This window comes from Spea bombifrons, chromosome 3, assembly GCF_027358695.1.
Source record: "Spea bombifrons isolate aSpeBom1 chromosome 3, aSpeBom1.2.pri, whole genome shotgun sequence".
In the NCBI taxonomy this organism is placed as follows: domain Eukaryota; kingdom Metazoa; phylum Chordata; class Amphibia; order Anura; family Pelobatidae; genus Spea; species Spea bombifrons.
The window spans coordinates 54984523-55006076 of record NC_071089.1 but is presented as its reverse complement, the minus strand read 5'-3'; the positions used below and the strand labels follow the sequence as shown (position 1 = coordinate 55006076).

Below are 21554 nucleotides of genomic sequence, written 5' to 3'. Positions count from 1 at the left end.
TTAATGGTGGCAAAGTCATTGATATCTTCTGTGGTTTATTGCCTGAATCAGTCAGTTACATCTGTCTTAAGCACACATTTTATTGTCTTCATTATAATACCCTGCGTGAGTAAAATAATTTAGCACTGAAGAATCACATCACAAGCAAAAATAAAAAGGATTTAAGCACTGTGATTAGCACAGCTAATTTCGTCCTCAGCAGGGGAGAACTGATGTTTTTTTTTCTTCATATTACTGCTTTCTAGGTCTGCTTAAAAAATAAAGCATTATTGTTATTAAACAAACCTCTCTCATTATCCAGCTAATGTTTTAATTGGTGACAGTTTGCATAAACTATATTCCTGGTAGTCCTGTAGACTTTTATTTGGGCGCGGGATCAATTAGGCAAACTAATGACATTCGGACAGCGTGCACAAATAAATGGGGGTTAATAAAATGTCTTATCGCAGCAATAAATGGTATGTTTTATGACAAAAGTTTTTATTAACAGTCACATTTATCGAATGTCTGCATACTAGGTGGTTTTATTGGCACTTCAATTCATAATGTATAATTTACCTTTTTAGTTAGATGTATTATTTTACCTTTCTTTTAAATTATTTATTACTGACCAGAAGGCGAGATGAGCCCAATGGCTTTTTTCTGCCATCCAGTTTTATGTTTCTATGTAAACTTGATCTTACTCTCAATACATTTACTGAATTTGAATGTTTTATTTAATTGCACCCCCATTTCAAAAAGTTATAATCTTATGCACTTCAAGCTAATGGATGGAAAAACCCACTGGTATTACAACGTCTCCATTCCTAGTCCTCTCCATTTGTTTCTTAGATCTTATGAAAACAGTCCCTGCATTCCTGGAAGTTAGTGAGACTGTGATAAATGCCCCAGGCCAAAGGGCAAAAGAGCAGACTAGCTAAAGCATTTTGAAGGCATTACTATCACATTAATGGATAGATTCTTGTCTAGCAAACAAATAAATACAGTTGGCTTACTAAACAAACACTGAGCAAACTGTTTGTGGGAAAAGTAGTCGAAATATAACTACAGAAAAAAAAGTCACATTACCTTATAATCCTTCCATTCTCTACATAATATTGCACTCTGAAAAAGGCAACGCACGGAGGGCTAAACTTCTCTGCAACCTGGGTAAAATAGAGATGAAGAGGTTTGTTATGTATCTACACACATTTCAATTAACAAGTCTATAAAATAAAGGGAGAGGCGACAGCGTTTGCATGAGTCTTTTGGTTTCAATTACACCAGTAATGTCATACTAATGACATGTACATCAGCTACTTTAGCTCTAAAACCTGTGTTTCCAGATATAAACACTTGACTACCCATTTCATATTCGGGACGTGCGACAGAAGCACAAAATCCTGACTCTGCTGCCAAGTATTTTGAATCTTGATGAACAGACCCATTGTTTCTAAACCATCATTCATATCGCTAGTTGTTATGTTGTGACCTTTTGAAAAGACGACAATACATTTTTGGCAAAAGCAGCCAAAGAGGGGTTAAGAATCTTGTCCAACCAGTCATTCAATGCTTGAAGTTGTTTGGCTTGTGAAACACATTTTCTGCATACAAGTGAAAAGAAAACAAGAAAACCTTCACAAATGCAAAACATGGGAAGTCTTAAGCCACCACAATTGTAAAACGTATGGCTAAGGCTACTGTATATTTTAGATTGATTAAATAATACAATAAAACAAAGTTATCCTGGTGTTGTACAGACTTAGGTGCCTCTTAAATGAGCTGTCTTTGTCACTGTCAATTTTTGTAAATACTTAAACTCCTTCTTGAATTATGGAATTTTGCAAGGATTTCAGACTTGGTTAATAACTTAGGTTTTAGTTAACTGATCTACTTGAAAAGGTTTGTGGATTTTCCGGTTACATAAAAATTCCAGGCATTTGTGTAGCGATCCATGAGCGGATATGCTTTAGACACTCAAAGACTTTTTTTTTTCTTCTTCTAGAAATGCAAAAAGGATCTGTACAAGGATTACAATATTTGTTTTGGTTTGTTACTTACAATTCCTTGTACACACATTTATGATTCATCAGTGTTCCTATCTGATTAATAGTCAAACATATAAAAAAAAGGTGGACTGAACTGTGGCATGCGTCCACATTGAGACAGGCAAGCCAATTCAGTCCATTTTACTTGTATAAGCTTATCAATGCTCACTAATGTATTGAAAAGTGCCATCAACCCTGTATGTGTAACAGCCTTGGGGGTTTACGTATCCTCTCCCCCCAGTTTTTTATATCCACCTTAACCATGTTAAGTATATTTGATATCCACATAGCGGGTATTTCTATTTATTAAGGAGTAGTTACTAAACCTCTTAAGTAAAGATTTTTGTTATGCATCTACTAGATTTTCGTACATGCAACAAAGAAATAGAGGAAATAACTGTTAATGGGTTGGATAAATGCCAGAGATAAAGCCATTCCTTCCATAGATTGTAACGGAGAAAAAAAAAAGGAAAAGATATATTGGCCCAGGTTAATGTGAAATGTGTCATCTTTGTTCTTTCACTGCAATCTTTAGGAGGATTACCATTGAATTACTTATCTCTGACATTACATATAGCCCACTGTTTCTATTTTTTGTACACATTTTCAATATCACAAGGCGTGTGGAAATTTTACTCAGGATTAGCAGCATGTTGATCTCCCACACAACCTTGATGATGTCATACATACTTCCTGGCTCCAAACAGAGATAAGTTTTTACTTTACAATTATTTGCGCAGCAATGAATAGTTTTAGAGTGACATCAAATATAATGGCTGTGTTTTTCATGTTCTTAAAGGGAAAACAATACCAAGCGTACACTGCCTTTTCATCCTGCTAAATATGAAGCAGGTGCTTTAGTAGATATTCAGATGTACTTGTCTTGAAAACAGCTCCTGAGCGGAAACTCATTGAACAGGGCTCTTGTCACTTTGTTTCCGTTATTCCAAATTGTTATGTGATTTACTTTGTTATATCCCGTTTGTCCAATGTACAGTGCAGCAGAATAGGATGCCGTTATATAAATCAATAATAATGATCACCAGAATAAGAAACAATCTGCATTGAGCACCTCTTCACGCAAATTATCTGGTTGCATTTGATTATTATTTATGAGCGGAAGCAGATTCCATTGTGTTATTCCAATAAGAGAAGAGTGAAAATTAACAATAACTAACACATTGTTATTATTATTTAATGTTGTATATAGCGCCATCATATTCCATAATGCTGTACAATGGTTAGACTGGACATAATAATCTGACTTACAGAAACACATGAGAAGGGCCCTACTCAAACAAGCTTACAATCTAGAAGGAGTTAGGGTGTATTACACAAGAGGTAAAAGTGCCACTGGACTAGCACACTAGTATAAGAATTGCAGTAGAGGGACTAGGAAAGGTGAGCTAAAGGAACATGGGAGGAAGGGTGTTAACGTGTAAGGTTGTAACACATGTTAAGACATACTGGATACAGAAGGAGCTCTTGTAAGCTTACAGTCTATTAGGATCTGATAGATAAAGCATCAGTAAAGGTGGGAGTAACCGTATTCTATATATTCATCAAAAGAGTTTTAAAAGTATGTTCACAATAAACAACATGTTGTCTGTAATACAAGACTAGGACTTAATTCAAGGGTGGGTGAAGAGCTTACATCCCCGTAATGTTTATTTAACCTCTTGGAAAGATATCATGGATGATCAAAACAGAAGAGCAGCATGTCAGCCAGCCTCAAATGACTTGCTCACAGCTAAAGAAATTGTCTAGCAATGTAGTTGTTTCATTTCTCCTCAACTAAAAACAAAATAAAAAATAAAAGATTCCCTTTGACTTCACACTGGTTTATCAAGTGAGGTGAAAATTGAAAATGGCAATATGTTTGCAAGGAACTTGCTGATCCCTGCCAATGTTGATAATAGAACTGGAAGTTGCATGTCCACATTGGGAGCACATTAAAACGTCTACCAATATCAACAGATGATGAGCTGTCCCCAACGGATTAACACGGATTCCTTTTACATATTGCTATAAATTATAACAGATCACAACAGAAAAAAATGTTCAGCAGGTAACGATACAGATGGGAAAAGCAAAGTTGGTTATTTATGGTATTGTGTAATAGCAACTACGGTATTAAACACGTTTCTTTTTTTCATAAAGCAGCCTTTCCTATTGTCCCACATTGCCTTGGAAATCAGGGCATGGCCTCTTGCCCTAACTGATCTAGCGTGGCAAACAACACCCTCATGTTTTGGAGTAATCATATTTAGAGAACACAGTTTAGATGTCACTTACTTTGCCTGCCTCTTTCTTCCATTCCTTTGGAAAATATTTATTGAGCTTCTGTTCTAGGTCCATGAATATGTATTCATTATCTAAAACAGAGAAGGGTGTTAGCACATTAAAATATCACAAGAGACATGCTAGCCGCTAGATGACATTTTATGGGTTTGCTATTGTGTTTTCTTTTCTTTGTTTGTCATTTTATTGAGCATATACTCTATTGTACCTTAACTAAACTAAGATCTTAAATCCATACCCTTGTAATCCACATTCTAAAGCCTCCCTAACTCAGCTAATCCTAGTGTCCTAAAGATCTTCACTCAGATATATGTTCACCAGAGGTTTTGAAAGGGAAGGGCTTGCCACCAGTATAGTGTTAACCCCACCCTGTGACACAAGCCTTGAAGTACAGAGACAGAGTCCACTCATCCCCATATGGATCCAGCCAGGGTCAAAAGAAGTTAATGAAGCAAGATAAGTGGGGTCAGATAATTTAACAGATTTTGTTGCAGACATGATAAAGCTGTTAAGGCCGTTTAGTTTTTGAGAGAGAGATTAAGAGTTATTTATAATAGGTGATTCTGGGTCAAAGTTTAAAAAGTGGTCTTATTACAATAGCAACCAATACCATCAGAAACATTCCATAAACTGGTGTACTGACAAAATAAAATTACAAGATATTGTTGTATACATGACAGCCTCTGATAAAAATCCCACCTCATGTTATTGGAAGGTGGATCTTGCTACAGAACACTAAATAAAGAGCATTTGGGACAAATGAACAAAAAAAAATCTGAACCAGTAAACCTTATATTATAAATTAAAATTTGGATTTTTGGGCAATCAGAACGGTAATTTCACTCTGCTATTTTGTGTTTCAGCTACGCTGATGGCATGCAGCCAAGGGACAGAGCTGTAAGTTAACTAATGCCTGCTCTCAGTGAGCTGTTCTATGCCAGTGGGACACCAACAGATAGAACATTTATGTCTGAAAGCACCAACAGTTAGATTTTGAAGAGCTACACCTGAATGAAAGTCGTGTTGATATAAGTAAGTTAGACAGTTAAGGTTTGCTACTGCTAACAAATAGAAACGGCACTACATCTTCCCAAGCCCTCCCATCAGTGAAGGAATGCTTCACTGCATTCCAGCTTTAATGAAATTAATATAGTTGGAATGTAAGCCTGCATCTACAAAAACAAAGAGCCCCCTTTCTTAGTCCTCACGTAGGTGATTTGGATTAGTGATGAAGCCAACAAAATCTCTGTCAGATGGTCTGGCTACATTCTTTTTCTCAAGTCAAAACTTTGAGCACCAACAAAGCATTAAAAATCAAGCTCTGCTGGAGCGTACTTTCGTAGAGATATTAGAAAAAAACAAAAAACATCTTACGAATCCTCACAACTCTGGAAATGTTAATTGGCCTAAGATGAATATCTTGCCTTGTGGTCAATTAACAGCCTGCTTCCATACACTGTATTTTATGAAAAGACACTAATTCAATTTGTCAACACACTTTACCAAAAGCACAAGAGGATTTTCTAGTTCGGTAGGCATTGGTATGCTTATAATCCTACCATGGGATGTTCATTTATACTTCCATGACTCCAAAAGGGGCACAGGTTTTTTTTTTTTCAGAATATATGCACAAGGATCTTACTTGTTTTCCATAAAAAGTCAAAAGCGTAGACAGAATTCACAATGAAAACACATTTTAAGTGTAGTTATTTTTTTATTAAGTATTTTACCAGGAAGGATAGATTGAGATTTCACTCATTTTCAAGTAGACCCATTGTCACAAAGAAACAAGGTTCTGATGTCCTCAACTGAAAAACACTGGGGGGGTTTAGCAGGCCCCGCTCTTGAATTTCTAGTGCCTTAGACTAATAATGACTCTAGAGAACCCCACCTGCACGCATCAGCTTGCTAACAAGGAAGAGAACTTCATGGTGTCCGCTCGCCCAGACTAGTTCCATTTATCAGTCATATCAGTAAATCATTAGACGATATATATGGCCAAATACAACAGATATGTATGCGTCAAGAGTTTGATTTTATTAGGTCATCTGTTTATTTATGAAAATATGTTCCTTCAGCAGAAAAGCATGTTTGGCTGTTTAGACTGTAAGCTCGGCTGACGCTTGGAATTTTACACTGTATGCAAAAATAATGGTTAGTCCAAAAATAGCAATATTTAAACTGATTACTTGACACTAATTCTTTCTAAGAGTATGTTTGCAGTGGCATAATATAAACTCCATAAACATATATTTCTTTGGGGTTTGTGTAAACAGACCTTGGACTAGCTATCTGGCATCCTGGGTAAATGTCTGGTGGGCCGCTGACCAGCATTGTTCCATAGTCACTCAACCAGGTATTACAATGTGCAGTGTGTGAGTGCAGACACACATATCGAGAAGACAGTCACATTTATGTATTTTGGCACTCGCTAGCCTTAAAGTTTCTGGGCTGCTGAGCCATCACCAGTCTGGCCCTGAGTGTAAACAATGTGCGCTGAAGGGACATGGCAGGCCTCATTTCATTTACCACCTATGATCCCAAAAATTGCATACTGAGTTTCATCATCAAACGGTGAATAAGTGAATCTCGTGATCTCGTTTCATAGAAAGAAATATGTTAGAATTATTCATGTAGACACATAGTCTCAATACTTAATGCCTGTATGTGTGTGGTATTTCATTTTACAATATTTTATCGATTGTGTTCATGTATTGCTTATTTGTTTTTAAGTACCAAAAGTCTGCTACCTACTCTTAACGATGCTAAGCCCAAAAAAGTGAGCTTCTTGGATGTTAAGGGATTCACAAACTTTGTTAAAAAGTTCTTGCCCTGTTGCTTTTGCCTGCAAAAAAAAGAAGAAAAACAAGAGTTAGAATACAAATGTCATAAAGCAATAGCATATATAGTACCACAATCAGCATTGCAAGCAGCTTGAAACAAACCACTCTGGTACATTATCTGGTCCATTTGTTTTATTGGTCTTTTTCCCTGCATTTGGACAATCAAGTTGTTTGAATGCCCTCTTCTATGACCAACAATGGTTTTCATTTGAACTAAAGAGTTACAGGAAAATAATACCCTTTAAATTATCAGCCTACATGAACAGCAAATCTATACTTTTAAGAAGAAACCACCTTTCTTGCAGTTTTATAAAAATGTTCCCAGGTGGTAGGCCAGTTCCTACCTATAAAGTATAGGCGAAGAATACCTACACAGGCACCCATGTCTGTGGCAAGGATTGTTGAAGTCATTTGTGCATTACAGAGCACTTGAAACACTAACCACACAGCCTGTTACAGTCTCTCAATACTTTATACATTCATGGAAAGTTATTGTACCAATAACTGTTGTACAGGGATGTCTTCCCGAGAAGAAACATTATTAGGTTATAGATATTTTATTGATCTGGATCTAAATAGCGATTCTGTAACAGGAAATCACTGTTCCCAAGTTAATTTAAATGAAGGTTCAATGGATCTAACACTGAAGGAAATAACTTGGTTATTAATCATACAAGATTATCATTAAGGAATGCGGGTAATGTATGAAGTGTTGACATATACTATGATGAACTTATACTGAACTTATAACGAACATTTCTGTGATAGATGTAATGAAGTTGTAACTGCTTTTACCGCTAGCTAAAACTACGTGCATGATTGCTTTGTCCTAAATAAAAATGTGAAAATTACAATAATCTACTGTTTTATCAGGAACAGAAACATGCAACGTAGGGGTTTTGCTTTATTTTCTCAAATCTGTTCTAGTCAACCGTTTATTGTAGTTTTTCAGCTCCAGACAGGGAGGAACCTGGCCAGAACACTTTTTGTCCTTAACTTATGTTTTTCTAATTGAATCGATTGGTTTTAATCTGCGTTTTTCCTTCTAATTGTTATATATATATATATATACAATCAGGAATGGAAATAAGTACCTAGTTGTGGTCTAGTTTTGTATGATCATTTTCTATTTTACTCCAACAATCTTTCATGAATCAAGTCCCAGATCTTATGTTATCCACACCCAATACAAAAATAAATAAATACATAAATAAACTTACCCCGATGGTGATGTCCAGTTGTTCTCTGTTGGGTAGCCAAACACAAACATTTCTGGTTTCTTGCTCCGGCATATTGACTTGAAATAACGGCTTACTCATAACGAACAGTGCAGCCACTGATATCCTCGTCTTACTTTCCTTTTGTTGTCTTCTCACATAAAAACTCTCTCTCAATGTAGAAACACAGCTTCCATTATGACTGCAAAACATTAATTAAATAAATATAACTATATCATGAGATGGAGTGTAAAGATATCTGTTTCTGGACATAAAGAGAACATGCAGGGCCTGTTTTTTCCACATGTTTTCATTAGGATAAAGGCCATACATTCCCTGTAAACTTTCTTTGGGTCTTTTATGCATTACACCAGCAGTTTAATATTCAATTAACTCCTGTGTCACTCATACCCAGGGAAAACAAAAAAAGCAAAACATACATGTGAAGTTAAGGAATTTGGGTGGGGATATCTTGATGAAATGGCTACTGCCTCCACGGTTTGCTCCTAACCTTATGACCTGCCCTGTACTGCTTATTGCCACATTTTCCCTAATGAGAATCTTGAAATGCACAAACAAACACGGGCACAAGATTCTGCTAAAGTCAGCAGATAAACCTTGAGACAGTCCATATGGCAGGACAGATCACTCCCCTATGGACATACTTTAGTTAAGTGCCTAACTAAAAAAAGGACCAGTAAAAATGTGATAAACAAAAGAAACTGCAAAATACGATGAAGTGATACTTTTCTAGCTGAGAAACAATATGTTATGATTGATAAAGAACGTGCATATCAGAATACTTTATACCCACAGGCCACAATCAATATTATCAATATGATTCAATCAATACAGTTAAAATAAAAAAAAAAACCGAAACACTGACTCACTCTAAAAACAACAAAATAAAACAGCAATGGATACATGAGTATTTATTTAAAAGGGACACTTCAATCATCACATGCACTTTAATACATAAATAGCTAAGTGTCCCTTTTAAGCGATGAATTTGTCCACTCGATACATTTGAACGCTCCCACTTCCGGCTCCTTAGCTTGCAGGAAACGTGTTTGGGAAAACACATCTTCTTGTGCTTTCCAGTGTGCATAACGAGTCCCCCAATGCACAGAAAGCAATCCCACCAATTTCAATGGGAGTTCTTTCCTGCCACTGATCGGCACTTTCAGGCAGTCAAATGTGGCATATAACGTTAAGGGGTTTTTCTTAAGTTTTACAGGTAAGGAATGCATGTAAAAGTATTTCCAAAGTACTTTAATATGCATTATTTGTTGGTGATGCATTAAACTGTATATCAACAGATATGCGCATTGCTGAATAAATTCTCCAATTAATAATTATCTTTATCGATTTTGTCCGTTAGTAAAAAAGCAAAAGTTCTGAATGGAGCTCTGTTTTGTCATATCATTAGCCGTGTTCGTGCGAGTCAAAGCCTTCCCAGCAAAGTACTCTGTGTTGATTGATGTCTTTTTTTATGTTTAGATACTGTATACAGAACCAACAAAACCATGCCATGTGTCTATTTATCTGCAAACACAGCAACAATGACATACTGTAATTAGCATTATTAAAAATGTTTCAAATATCATAAAAACATTTTCAAAATCCAGCAAGTGAAAATATACATATATTCACTTACTGGGCTACTTTATAATAAGATCATGTGGTTTATATGATGATAATTGTTGCAGAGCTAAAGTAGATATTATTACTACTATTTTTGAGCATTGTTTGTGTAGCTTCACTCCCAAAATCTTTTTATATAATATAATTTTTAAATCTCAGTTTCTCCACCCCGGTGTTCAGAGGGTTAAACGGCACAATTGCTATGTGCACTTAATGCAGTTAAATTGGACAGAAAAAAAAGTTTTCTTGTTTTCTTTGAGGCATCAATTGAGATTAAGGTAAGCAAGTCTGTACATCTCCAGAGGGAGTTCAGCCATTTATCTTGAAGGCTGTGAACAAAATATACACATTTACTAATTCCCTTTGAAGATGCATACACCGTTTCTGGAACAGGAAACTTTTTGATCTGGTTTATGTAGCAAGACAGGCAATGATAGAAGCCCATCAGTCTTGCACCGTCTGTAAGACTCATCATAAAGACAACAAACAAATGCTGAAGAGCTCTGTGCACCAGACTCTCAATCTTTCAAGATTCAATGTTAGGCTTGGAAACGAAATTTTGCTGCACAACACGGTCACTCTCGGAAACACAAATTTGCTTTGTCCTTTAAAGACTAAACATAACGAGCACGATATAATCAAGATTTGCCCATTCTCTGCTATCGTTACATTACAAACACGGAAAATATGCCCTATGTTACAGGCAGGTAATAAACAAACAATTATGTTTTTGAAAAATAAAGGTAACGTGACTAACAGGTGGTTTAGATATACAAACCGGGAAATCTAGACAGCATCAAATTAATAAAAAGTACAGATGTACTCCTTCATTTATCCAAAGTCTTTTAAATAGTCGATCTGGTACTTTGTGTTTATGACAGATGCTAACCTCTTAACCTCAATTAAGCACCAAAAGCTGACTAAATACATACAGGAGCTTTCATTGCCGATAAAGCCAATCACTTGTCTCTGTCAGGGGCCTCCAATTTGTTTTTAGCTGATGAGACTCTCAGACATGTGGGCTACAGGATTATGTCTGTTAGCTAAAAGACTGTCCTAAATTGCATTTATCACTATCAAAAACACATTCAATGGACCAACTCATTACCACTTAAGGTATTATTCTTTGAGGGAAAAAAAGATGTAAAAATAATTAGAAGAAAAACAACAATTGCTTTGTTGCATCATGATGTATTACATAAGACAAGAGTATACATTCATTTACTTTTAGTTTTGATCTTTAACTTCATTTTTACATAAAAGAAGTCTTGTTGAACATGGCGTCTATATATACACATGAAGAACGCTCACGATGTAATGATCTGAAGGCATGATCAGGCTCGCCCTTAGGACAGTTTTCAGACTCCAGTGAGCCACTAAAGCAGAGAAAGTGTTATACAACCCTCTTTGTTCATCCTACTATGTTTCTTGCCAATATATATGGAAATGTAGCTGCTGTGGCCTTACCCCAAGCGGGCTCTTCATAAGTGGGCAGTTAAGAGTTATACTGGAGTTAAACTGGAGGGAAACGACATACCGAGTACCACTGCAGAAAGCAGGAGTCACGCGCGCCGCACCCCTCCTGTGGAATTCCCTTCCCCGTTCCGTTCAGACTTTCTGCCTCATACGCAACTTTCAAAACCTTTCTGAAAACCCACCAGTTCAGGGAAACAGACAACATTCCTTCCCAGTACTCCCAACCATCATAATCAAGACATCTGAACAATCAACAGCTTCAACACATCACTGGAACCAGATCAGCTCATCCCCATCCAAGCCGTCCTCTCCTATTGTCTCACTCCCCTCAACCACGGACTAGATTGTAAGCTTGTAAGAGCAGGGCCCTCTTCTCCTTTGCACCAGTTTGTTATTGTACGTGAAATTGTTCTACTGACTTGTAACAGCGCTGCGGAATCTGCCGGTGCTTTATAAATAAATATAATGTAATGTAAACATCAGTCTATCTATACGTAAAATATTTTAACTATTTCACCTTTGTACCTGGACCATATGAACTCAAACTATAGGACGGACACAGACTATGATTAAACTGGATATTTTGTTACAACTGTGACAAAAAAATGCAAAATCCCCAAATTGTGAACAATTTGATATTTTATGGCAGCGTATATCTAACAACATAAATGTAACAAGCTAGGTGAAGCAAAACATGGACTGTTATAACTAATCAATCACGTTGTATAACACTTTTATATACAAGTACTATTTAAGTTACAGTGTCAATTAGTCACCAACTGCAGTTGTTATGTCTGACTACACTAAATTTTGCATTTCTAAGATCTACAGAAAGATAGTAAGCACATGTAATGAGGAAGTGCACACAGTAATATTAATAGCAATCTGAGCATACAAATGCCACCGTCTCATCTAAAAAACAAATCATTCTTCACACTGGTGTTTACACACTAAAGGTAGAATTTGCAGTTGGGCTTAACTGAGTAAACTCTCACATTTCATTCTGAAAAGCCAACCCTTGCAAGTTCTTACAGACCTTAAGGTCCAAGCTCTCACTGTATATTTCAATGAGTAAGACGACCATAACTATAAAAGCCAAGCTCTTCCCGCCCAATGGGGTGGCTCCTCATGATGTATAATGAATTGAATGAGCTGAAGTACAACTCTCCCGCAAACTCTTTGGTCAAGTCTTCCTTTACTGAATAAACCCCATTGTGTCTAACAAAAGATTAAAAGAGTATAGATCTCCGGGTGGAAAAGGTTATTAAGCTAAATATGTGACTTAAGTGAAAAAACTTTACAAAAATGTTGCTATTCTTGGTAAGAGGAGACATCATCCATGACATACCGTATTTTTTGCACACAAAGGACAATAAACGTGGGGAGAAAAATCTGTTTTAGATTGGAGGGGGGCAATAAGTGAATAAATCTACTTATGATTATGCTAGCAAAATTACTATTAAATACACAGAAGAAGAAGACAATTGGTAACGTTTGGTTTCATGTCTTGAGCTGGAACAGGTCTTCTCATCCAACATCAAAGGTGTTACAGCTGTACAAGGGGGAACCAACTAATGTCTGTGTATTTAGAATGAAATGACATAAAAGTCCCTGTTGGTGTAATGGTCAGGTTTCCCAATACTTTTGTCCATATATATATTTATGTGGTAAAAAAAAAAAGTGTATACTAAAAAAGTAGTGACCTTAACATTCTTCTCTCAGAAGGCATATAATTATTCCTGACCTATAATGGAAGCTTAAAAAGAAAAAAAAAGACGTTGGCTGGTTAAGAGTGATTGCATTCATTGTGGAAAAGAGGTAGCTACTATCATACTATTTTAAATAGCCAAAGACACACACTTACACACCTGTCCCCTTTAGTGATACTTTTTTATAAGACCCTACAACATTGTGATACTTATGAAATATATCTCCGCTCCCAGAAAAGAGGCACACCACCAGAGGAGGAAAGAGAGACACGTGAATTTCAGAAAAATGAGCCATCAAATTCTGCAGATTCCCAAAATAGACACACTTGGGAGGTATGCAGCATTACAGCATTTTTCAGAAACCTGAAAACATTGTATTAGTAAAAAAACGTATAAAATTCTTTCACTAGCAGAATGTTATAGGACGACGACAGCAAATCGTATGTTACCACCAAAGTATAAGATGAAATAAAGAATGATCTAAGTAATTGTATGTATGAGTATTAAAAAACTGATTTTATACTTTCCTTGGTATCTTGTTTTTCAGACTGAGCTATTAGACCATTTTGTGAAGGGTCAGTGGACTCACGTGTGTATCTAAATCTCCATAGACCTCTGGTGCAGATCTCAAACTCCATAAGGTCTCCTTCAACTTTTTACATTTTCTAATTCAAATTTAGTGAAAGTGCCATACTGATTGCTTTGCGGCCCCCCAGCAATGACACATTTTGTAACACTGGGGTGTATTTACTAAAGGAAAAGTTGACAGGGGAGTTTGCAGGAGAGGTATGTTTCAAATCCTTGACTAAACTACACATTAAGAATGTACAACACCAATGAGTCTCTGCTGCGGTAAATGCTTGCCTGGCCTTCTATAATGTATAGATAAATCAGCGACAAACTCTCCCCAACATTATACAGGGCCTGCTCTGCCATTCTTGCTGAAGAAAATTGCCAGTAACGACTAGCTAAGTGAAGGAGCTGAAACTACAACTCACCTAAAAAAAAAAAAAAATCAATAGGGGCTTATAATAAACAAATGAACAGAGAAAAAAAGAATATCCCTATTGCTCCTGGCAGTTTTCAGCCTTTTCCCTATTGTTTTACAACAGAGAGACTTTGATCTAAGATTTCCAAAGTCCTACAGATAAGGCTTTCCATGCAAGACGCTGGAAATTACCAGGTCAGCAGCTACAATTACATATGAAAAAAAAGAAAGAAAAACAATTTCTGGCTTTTAATCTCTGCCTGTATGTTGATGATTAAAACGTGTGGATGTACATAGCTGATGGGTATGCACGATCTTGTACTTGCTTGAGAGATCAAAAAGACATCTGGCACAACCTTTAAGTGCCTAATACAACAAAGACTTGTTTTTACTGTTTGGTAAAATTCATTCTGCGCTACTTTAAGGAAAAAAAAAAAAAAGATAACTCCACCTCTAAATTAAAAAGTACCAAAAATATTGTAACAAAATTTGCAGTGATACAGTCTACATACTGTAAAAACTATATATTTGACAAACTCTAATTATTAAATTATCCTTATATTAACCAGGTGCATGCCACTCTACATTTTTTGGTGGATCTTTCCTTTATATCAAGTTTTGTAGTACAAGACAAACAGTTCCGGCTTCTGTAGGACAATCCTGTCCCATCCTGATTTTACAGGTCCATTGTAAATTGTTGAAAGGCCTTTAGAGGGGACACTCACTGAAAATGTATGCAGCACCCTCAACTCACCACAAAACAACTACACCAAAGATTTTGAACACCAGCAATCAAGGTCCCCAAGCGTACTATTTTCAGTCTATATGGTCCGTCGCAATAGTGCTTTTAAGTTAAGTGCATTACGCAATCTATCAGTCATTTTGCCATACACAAAAATGTAATAATTTAACCTAGGGGGGCAAGTCATTTAAGCTGCGATGAACAGGAATAACGTCAGTCTAATGATGGTAATTGGTGCAATTGCCTACTCCGAAGCTTATCTTCTAACGTGGGTGAATTCCGTTTTAAAGCGTTATCCCCTGAAAGCTTTCCATATATCTCACGCTGATATGTCTCATTCAATGACGCACACAGAGTAAGTGAGTAATTCACTGTTGAATTCTATACCTAGCACATCAGTGGCATAAATTACGAAAACTCTTAGGGGGGCTGTAGCAATATAAAACATGTATTTACATGTACAAATCATACAAACATTTCTCGCTTCCTTTTGGACAATCACACCACAAAGACATACTAATAGCCTATTTTAGTAATGCAGTTAATTTTCTGAGTTCCAAAAAAGGCAAAGACACTGAACTTGTCAACAAGTGAAAGAATGATATGGTATGCTTCAATAGGAAATAATAATTTACCCAATTATATGTTGTTGTTCAGAATCAGATATCCAACATACAAGGACATAAGAAAAGCAAAACAGATATAGTGTAATATTGCAGATATATATACTGTATCTATATGTGTTTTTCTTTTTTTTCTATGTCCTTATAGACATGTCTATTTCCTCCCTCTGCTCCAAGTTTACAGATTATACCTATGCGTTCTTGAAGCTGCTTACATTTCCAAAACTCCTGGTATTTTCTACTCAAGCTTAGTGGTCTCTCTTTATAAGATCTGTTATTTTTTCTGTTATAAAAAATCTAAAATTCTAGCCTTGTAGATGTTAGATTTATATTCTGTAGCCAAGCATTACTTGATTTAAGGTGTTAATCGGTTCAAGGACCGTGGCAGGTGGTGGATTGGACTGGGATAATGTATCTGTCAAACTATAATGTAGGTGTCTTAATTTAAGGTCAAGGAATACATCTAACATGGAGCACAAAGCCTTTTTCTTCAGCTTAAATCGCAATCCATCCATGCCTATTATGCCATAAGTATCACCACACAACATCCACATGAAGGACAAAGATATCTTTGGGTGTTTCACAGGGTCATCTTTCCTATCACAAGAGCTATGTAAATATTAGGTATAGAGGAAGAGAAAGAAAAGGGTATATTAACTAATAGAAGAGTTGTAGTTTCAACTCTTTGACTTCACTATACATTGTAAAGGTCCATGTCCTGGCCCGGTCCAGGTCAGAAGGGCCCTTGCTGAACAATTTTGAAGTGCCACGAGGAGACAAGAACAAGTGGTTTGGCTCTGTTACAGTTGTGACCACTGAGACCCCTGTAGTTACGCAACTGTTTCCAACAACTACCGTACACTGATTGGTGATCAAAATGCACAAGCTACATGTACTTTCAATAAATAGATTTCTGTGTGCTATAAGCATGTTAGAGATGTTTAGTAGTGGGATAAAGCAGAAAAAATATAGGCATCGTGACCGAAAAAGTATAAAAAAATGTAACCATTTTTCAAACAGTACTTCTTTCTTTTCATTTATACATAAATTGTACACTAGCCCAGGACACGCCTCAAAAAATACCAGAGAGAATAAAAATTTGTTTTACACACATTCATTCTTAAAAAAATTCACTTAATTTAATAGTCAATGAGAACTCCATAAGATATTGTGCTGTACTGATTTGAGATTTAATTAATATATATTGAACTTCCTGGGTATCATTGAGCTTGTGGGTTGTGATCTTAGAACAGATCAATCACAATATAGTGTAAAAATCAATTATGTAGAGCAAAGTTATAGAATAAAATAAATGCAACTGGGTAAAATAAAACCACAACCCATGCATCACTGGACATTATGCATACAAAATATAAGAAAAATATGGAGAGAAGAAAACTGCCGTTAGATAAAAAGTGGAGTAGCAAAACATTTACAGTTGTGTGAAAAATAAAATACACCCTCTTTGGATTGTATAGGTTTACATATCAGGGCATAATAACAATCATCTGATCCTTAGCAGGTCTAAAAATTAGGTAAATACCACCTCTGATGAACAACAACAAAAGTGTGACCACATCTATGAAAGCCGAAGTGTTAGCAGTTTGCTGGTCTGGACCACTTAGGCGCCAAGGAGGAAATGCATCAGAAATGATCTTAGAGAAGCAATTGCCGCTGCCCATCAATCTGTGAAGAGGTATAAGGTCATTTCCACACAGTTTAAAGTCCATCAGAGATTATTCAAAAGCGGAAAACATCCAAGACAGTTGCCAATCTTCCCAGGAGTGGACGTCCCAACAAATTCACCCCAACGTCAAAGTGCAATACTCAGAGAAATTGCAAAAAAAAACCCCAAAAAACAAGAGTTACATCTCAGACTCTACAGGCCTCTGTTAACATGTTAAATGTTAAAGTTCATGACAGTACAATTAGAAAAAGACTGAACTAGTATAGTTTGTTTGGAAGGGTTGCCAGGAGAAAGTCTCTTCTCTCTAAAAAGAACATGGCCGCACGCCTTAGGTTTGCATCTGAACAAACCACAAGACTTCAGGAACAATGACCTTTGGATAGACGAGACCAAGGTGGAGATGTTTGGCCATAATGCACAGCGCCACATTTAACGAAAACCAAACACAGCATATCAGCGCAAATACGTCATACCAATTGTCAAGCACGGTGGCAGATAGGCGATGATTTGGGCTTGTTTTGTAACCATAGGACCTGGAAATATTGCAGTCATTGAGTTGGCCATAGTATTCTAGAGTCAAATGTGAGGTCATTTGTCACACAGCGAAAGCTTGGCCAAAAAAATGGGTCATGCAACATGACAATGATCCCAAGCACACCAGCAAATCTACAACAGAATGGTTGAAACTGAATCAAGGTGTTGCAAAGACCCAGTCAAAGTCCAGACCTAAACCCGATTGAAATGCTGTGGTGGGACGTTAAGAGAGCTGTGCATAATAAACAAATGACTGCAAACCTCAATGAACTGAAGCAACATTGTAAAGAAGAGTGGGACAAAATTCCTCCACTGATAAAGTCACGCAGAAAACAATTACTTCAGGTTATTGCTGCTACAGGTGGTTATAAATCACAAAGTGTACTTAGTTTTCACACATGACTTCTCAGTTTTGGCTTTATTTTGGTTGAAATAATCATGACACTGTGTAATTGTGTGTTGTTGTTGTTCATCTGAAGTTGTAAGTAACTAATTTTTAGACCTGCGAAGGAGGAAATGATTGTTATGTCCTGATAAGTGAAACAATAGCATTCAAAGAAGGTATACTTTGTCTTTCACACAACTGTATATACAATTCTTGCCTAACTTGACCATGGTAGCTGCCAATACGCTGCTGTTCATATATCATAGAACCGCCAAGTTTATTGGATGTATTTGAAATGCCTGGCCACCACAATATAATGAGTTTCTATTATAATATAATTATTTATATATCTAAATTGTAACCTTGCAAGAGCTGGACTCTCATATCCTTCTGTAAGTGGAATCAACAGACGTACAGGAGGGAAGTTTATTTTAAGGTAGAAATGTTAAAACAAGAGGTAATTCTAAACACACGGTTTTACGGAGAGGGTCGTAGATAAACAGCCTCTCATCAGAAGTGCTAAAGGCTAATACAGTAAGGGAATTTATCCTGAATGTTAGACAAGACCAAGAGCTGATTATGGTCTGAGTTTTTTTACATTGGGAAAAATTGGCTGAATGGTTCTTATCTGCCGTCAAATTCTATGTACCAATATGTGCTAAAATGTAATGTTAATTTTACGTTATTGTTCATTTTCACGCTTCCCCAATGTAATAGAGCCACAGAATCTGCTGATGTTCTAAAAATAAAATGTCACGTAAAAACAATGCAATTTACAAATATTTAAGAAAATAAGTATAGCTCCTCATGATAAAATCTGAGTTTTACCATGGTACATTAATTGTATATATATATATGAGAAAATAAAAAATAGTTTCACGCAACAAAAGACAGCATAATTACTATTTAGACTAGTGTTTTGTGTGGCTTTGTATACAGTCTCTGGTATTACTGGTTTTCAGATCAGAAACAAATGAAAACAATGAGGGCTGCTATAAATATGTGTGATCACACAGTAAAAGGTTGAGCATAACAATGCTTGAGGACAATCTGAAAGGACAGGGTTACTGCTGCTACATCGATAGACTTTGCAATTTCCACCTGCTGCTTTACAAATCTCATTTACATGAACCATTAAAGGGTGTCTAGAGCTTTAATTTCCAATCAAGAGCCATTTCCTAAACAGGTATAATCCCTATAGACATCAACGGAAAAAAAAGACTTCTGCTGTCTTTGAAGTTCATGCCAGAATGCACTCATATATACACCGGCTGACAGAAATGCACAATGCATTAACTCTTTGCGAAAAAGACACCGCTATACCCTAACACCTTAAACTGCATCACGGTGCATTTACCCTTTAGCTGTCATTAGTGTCAGACCGATCTGGTTGCAAAATGATGCAAATACGCCCTAAATTCTGCAAGCTACATAATCATAGCTACAATTGTAATTATTCAGTAAAAGAGTAGATTTATAGATGTCCCAATGTTGGTTATATTATAGGTTAAAAGGTTAAAAACACTAGGGTATAGGCGATCTGGGTTGCGACAGTAAACATTTAAATCATGGTGATAAAATAAAAAGAAAATTACACCAAATCCGGTCATCCGCAGATCCGATCACACTGACCCGAACATATATGTAATCATAAAGTAACATGATGTATATCACCCATCGCAATAGAAAAATCCCGCAGTCTGAACGTAAGAGTGCACAATGAGCGAAAACAAAACACGGTGAAGAAACATATGTGTCAGCCCAACCAAAGTAGACTAACCCGATGCTACATAAACCGCAGAATTGCCAAGAAAAAGTCAACATTATAGTTAATCAAAACTTCTATACTTACAATATGACTCCAAATGAAGGCAATGCATACACTGAACATCCAGACAGTATTTTACGATAAAGTAATATTCCTTTTGACATGCATGTTTCATAAACGTAAAACCAAACACTTCTCTCTGCGAGAGCTCAATGTCCCACTGACTGCAGCAGATCGGTAGATGGAGCTACACCGACCAGAGGAGGACATACCACTAAACGCCAGAGGGATGCCCTTCCTATTATAACATTTAAGGACACCCCTACAGACTCTAACGTAAATAAGACTGCCGTCTGCTACTAAAAAATGATTGAATTTGTGCTTAGTCTAGAAAATAAGTTTCGGGTGAAACGCTGAGGGCAATAGGTTTCTGCTTTGCACATCCTCCTCCCCCCCTGTGGTGTTTCAGATGAGGTGCCCCAGACCGGCTGATTGTTGTAAACACATAGGAGGAGGAAGGCGCTTTGTAAGTGTATCAATGGAACCACGTGGAGAAGGCGGGGCGCATAGTATTCTCATCCGCGTACGCTGATTGGCCAAGGGATCAGCTTTGGCTAAGGGGAAATGTTGGCGCTCTAACTTACCTCTGTCTACATAGTTGCGGTGCTCTGTGCTAGGTGACAAGGACAATAGGGATGCTGGTGCGTGATGATAGGGGGAAGTGCATCTTTTTCCTTCTGTGCGGCGCAGAACTGGAGAATAATGTCACTCAGTGCCTCTTGATTCTGTCTGCGTCTGTTGCAAGAGGTTACATTATTTTGTGATCGATACTTCAAAAGGTTCACAAAGTTCACATACCATTCCCGTTTGTTGTACTCTCGGGTACTCTCGAGAGGTCTACCTAGCTCTTTGAAGGGCTGGAGGCAGAATTAGGTTATATTAACCTCTTCAACTACAGAACTACAGTGTATGGGATAACGGAAATGACAGGTGCATACATCCTCCTCAGAGTCCCCACATACACACACATATAAAAAAAACATATAAAAAACTTTTCATTGAGATGAGTTTTGGAATTTATTACTTTTGGTTAAAACAGAGCAGTCCTTCCTTGCGTCTCTCTTGGGAACTTTAAAGACTTTTGTCCGTTAACAAGTGAGAGGTCTGACTCCAACTGAAGCAGATAAACCCCTGTAACCAAAAGTACCTTATCTGGAGGTAACTTATCTGGTAGGCTAATTACTGCAATAGTTGTCACAGATACTGATTATCCCCCCAAAATTATATGTTTATGAACAGTAGATAAGCTAAGGTGTACAACTAGGGTAATTTTGACACTTTTCAAACAGGGATTTTATCACCAATTGCTGCCAAATTTTGAGGTATTTTTATATTTTTGTGGGTTTTTTTTGCGTATATTGCAATGTTGCTTTAGATTTCAAATTCTATTTTGTATAAAATATGCGCAATTGCAGAAAGAAACACCAAATTGTGTTCACCAACATCCCCCGGTTCCAACAAGGCCTCACATGTACGGTTCATGCATTTTTTGAGGAAGCTATGAGGGCAAAACTGGAAAATGCACATTTTAGTTTTCAAATTTGGAATTT

General features: G+C 36.8%; 1 protein-coding gene across 1 annotated transcript in view; it reads right to left on the bottom strand.

Moving 5' to 3' along the window:
• Window positions 1-20234, bottom strand: part of FRMD1 (FERM domain containing 1) — a 33089-nt gene extending 12855 nt beyond the window's left edge. Inside the window, exons 1-5 of the mRNA XM_053458732.1 lie at window positions 20029-20234; window positions 8392-8590; window positions 7083-7173; window positions 4323-4402; window positions 1069-1145 (exon numbers count right to left, since the gene is read on the bottom strand). Of these exons, the coding sequence (XP_053314707.1) occupies window positions 1069-1145; window positions 4323-4402; window positions 7083-7173; window positions 8392-8590; window positions 20029-20108 (527 nt within the window). The 5' untranslated portion in view covers window positions 20109-20234. The remainder of the gene's footprint in view (window positions 1-1068; window positions 1146-4322; window positions 4403-7082; window positions 7174-8391; window positions 8591-20028) is intronic.
• Window positions 20235-21554: the final 1320 nt, after the last annotated feature.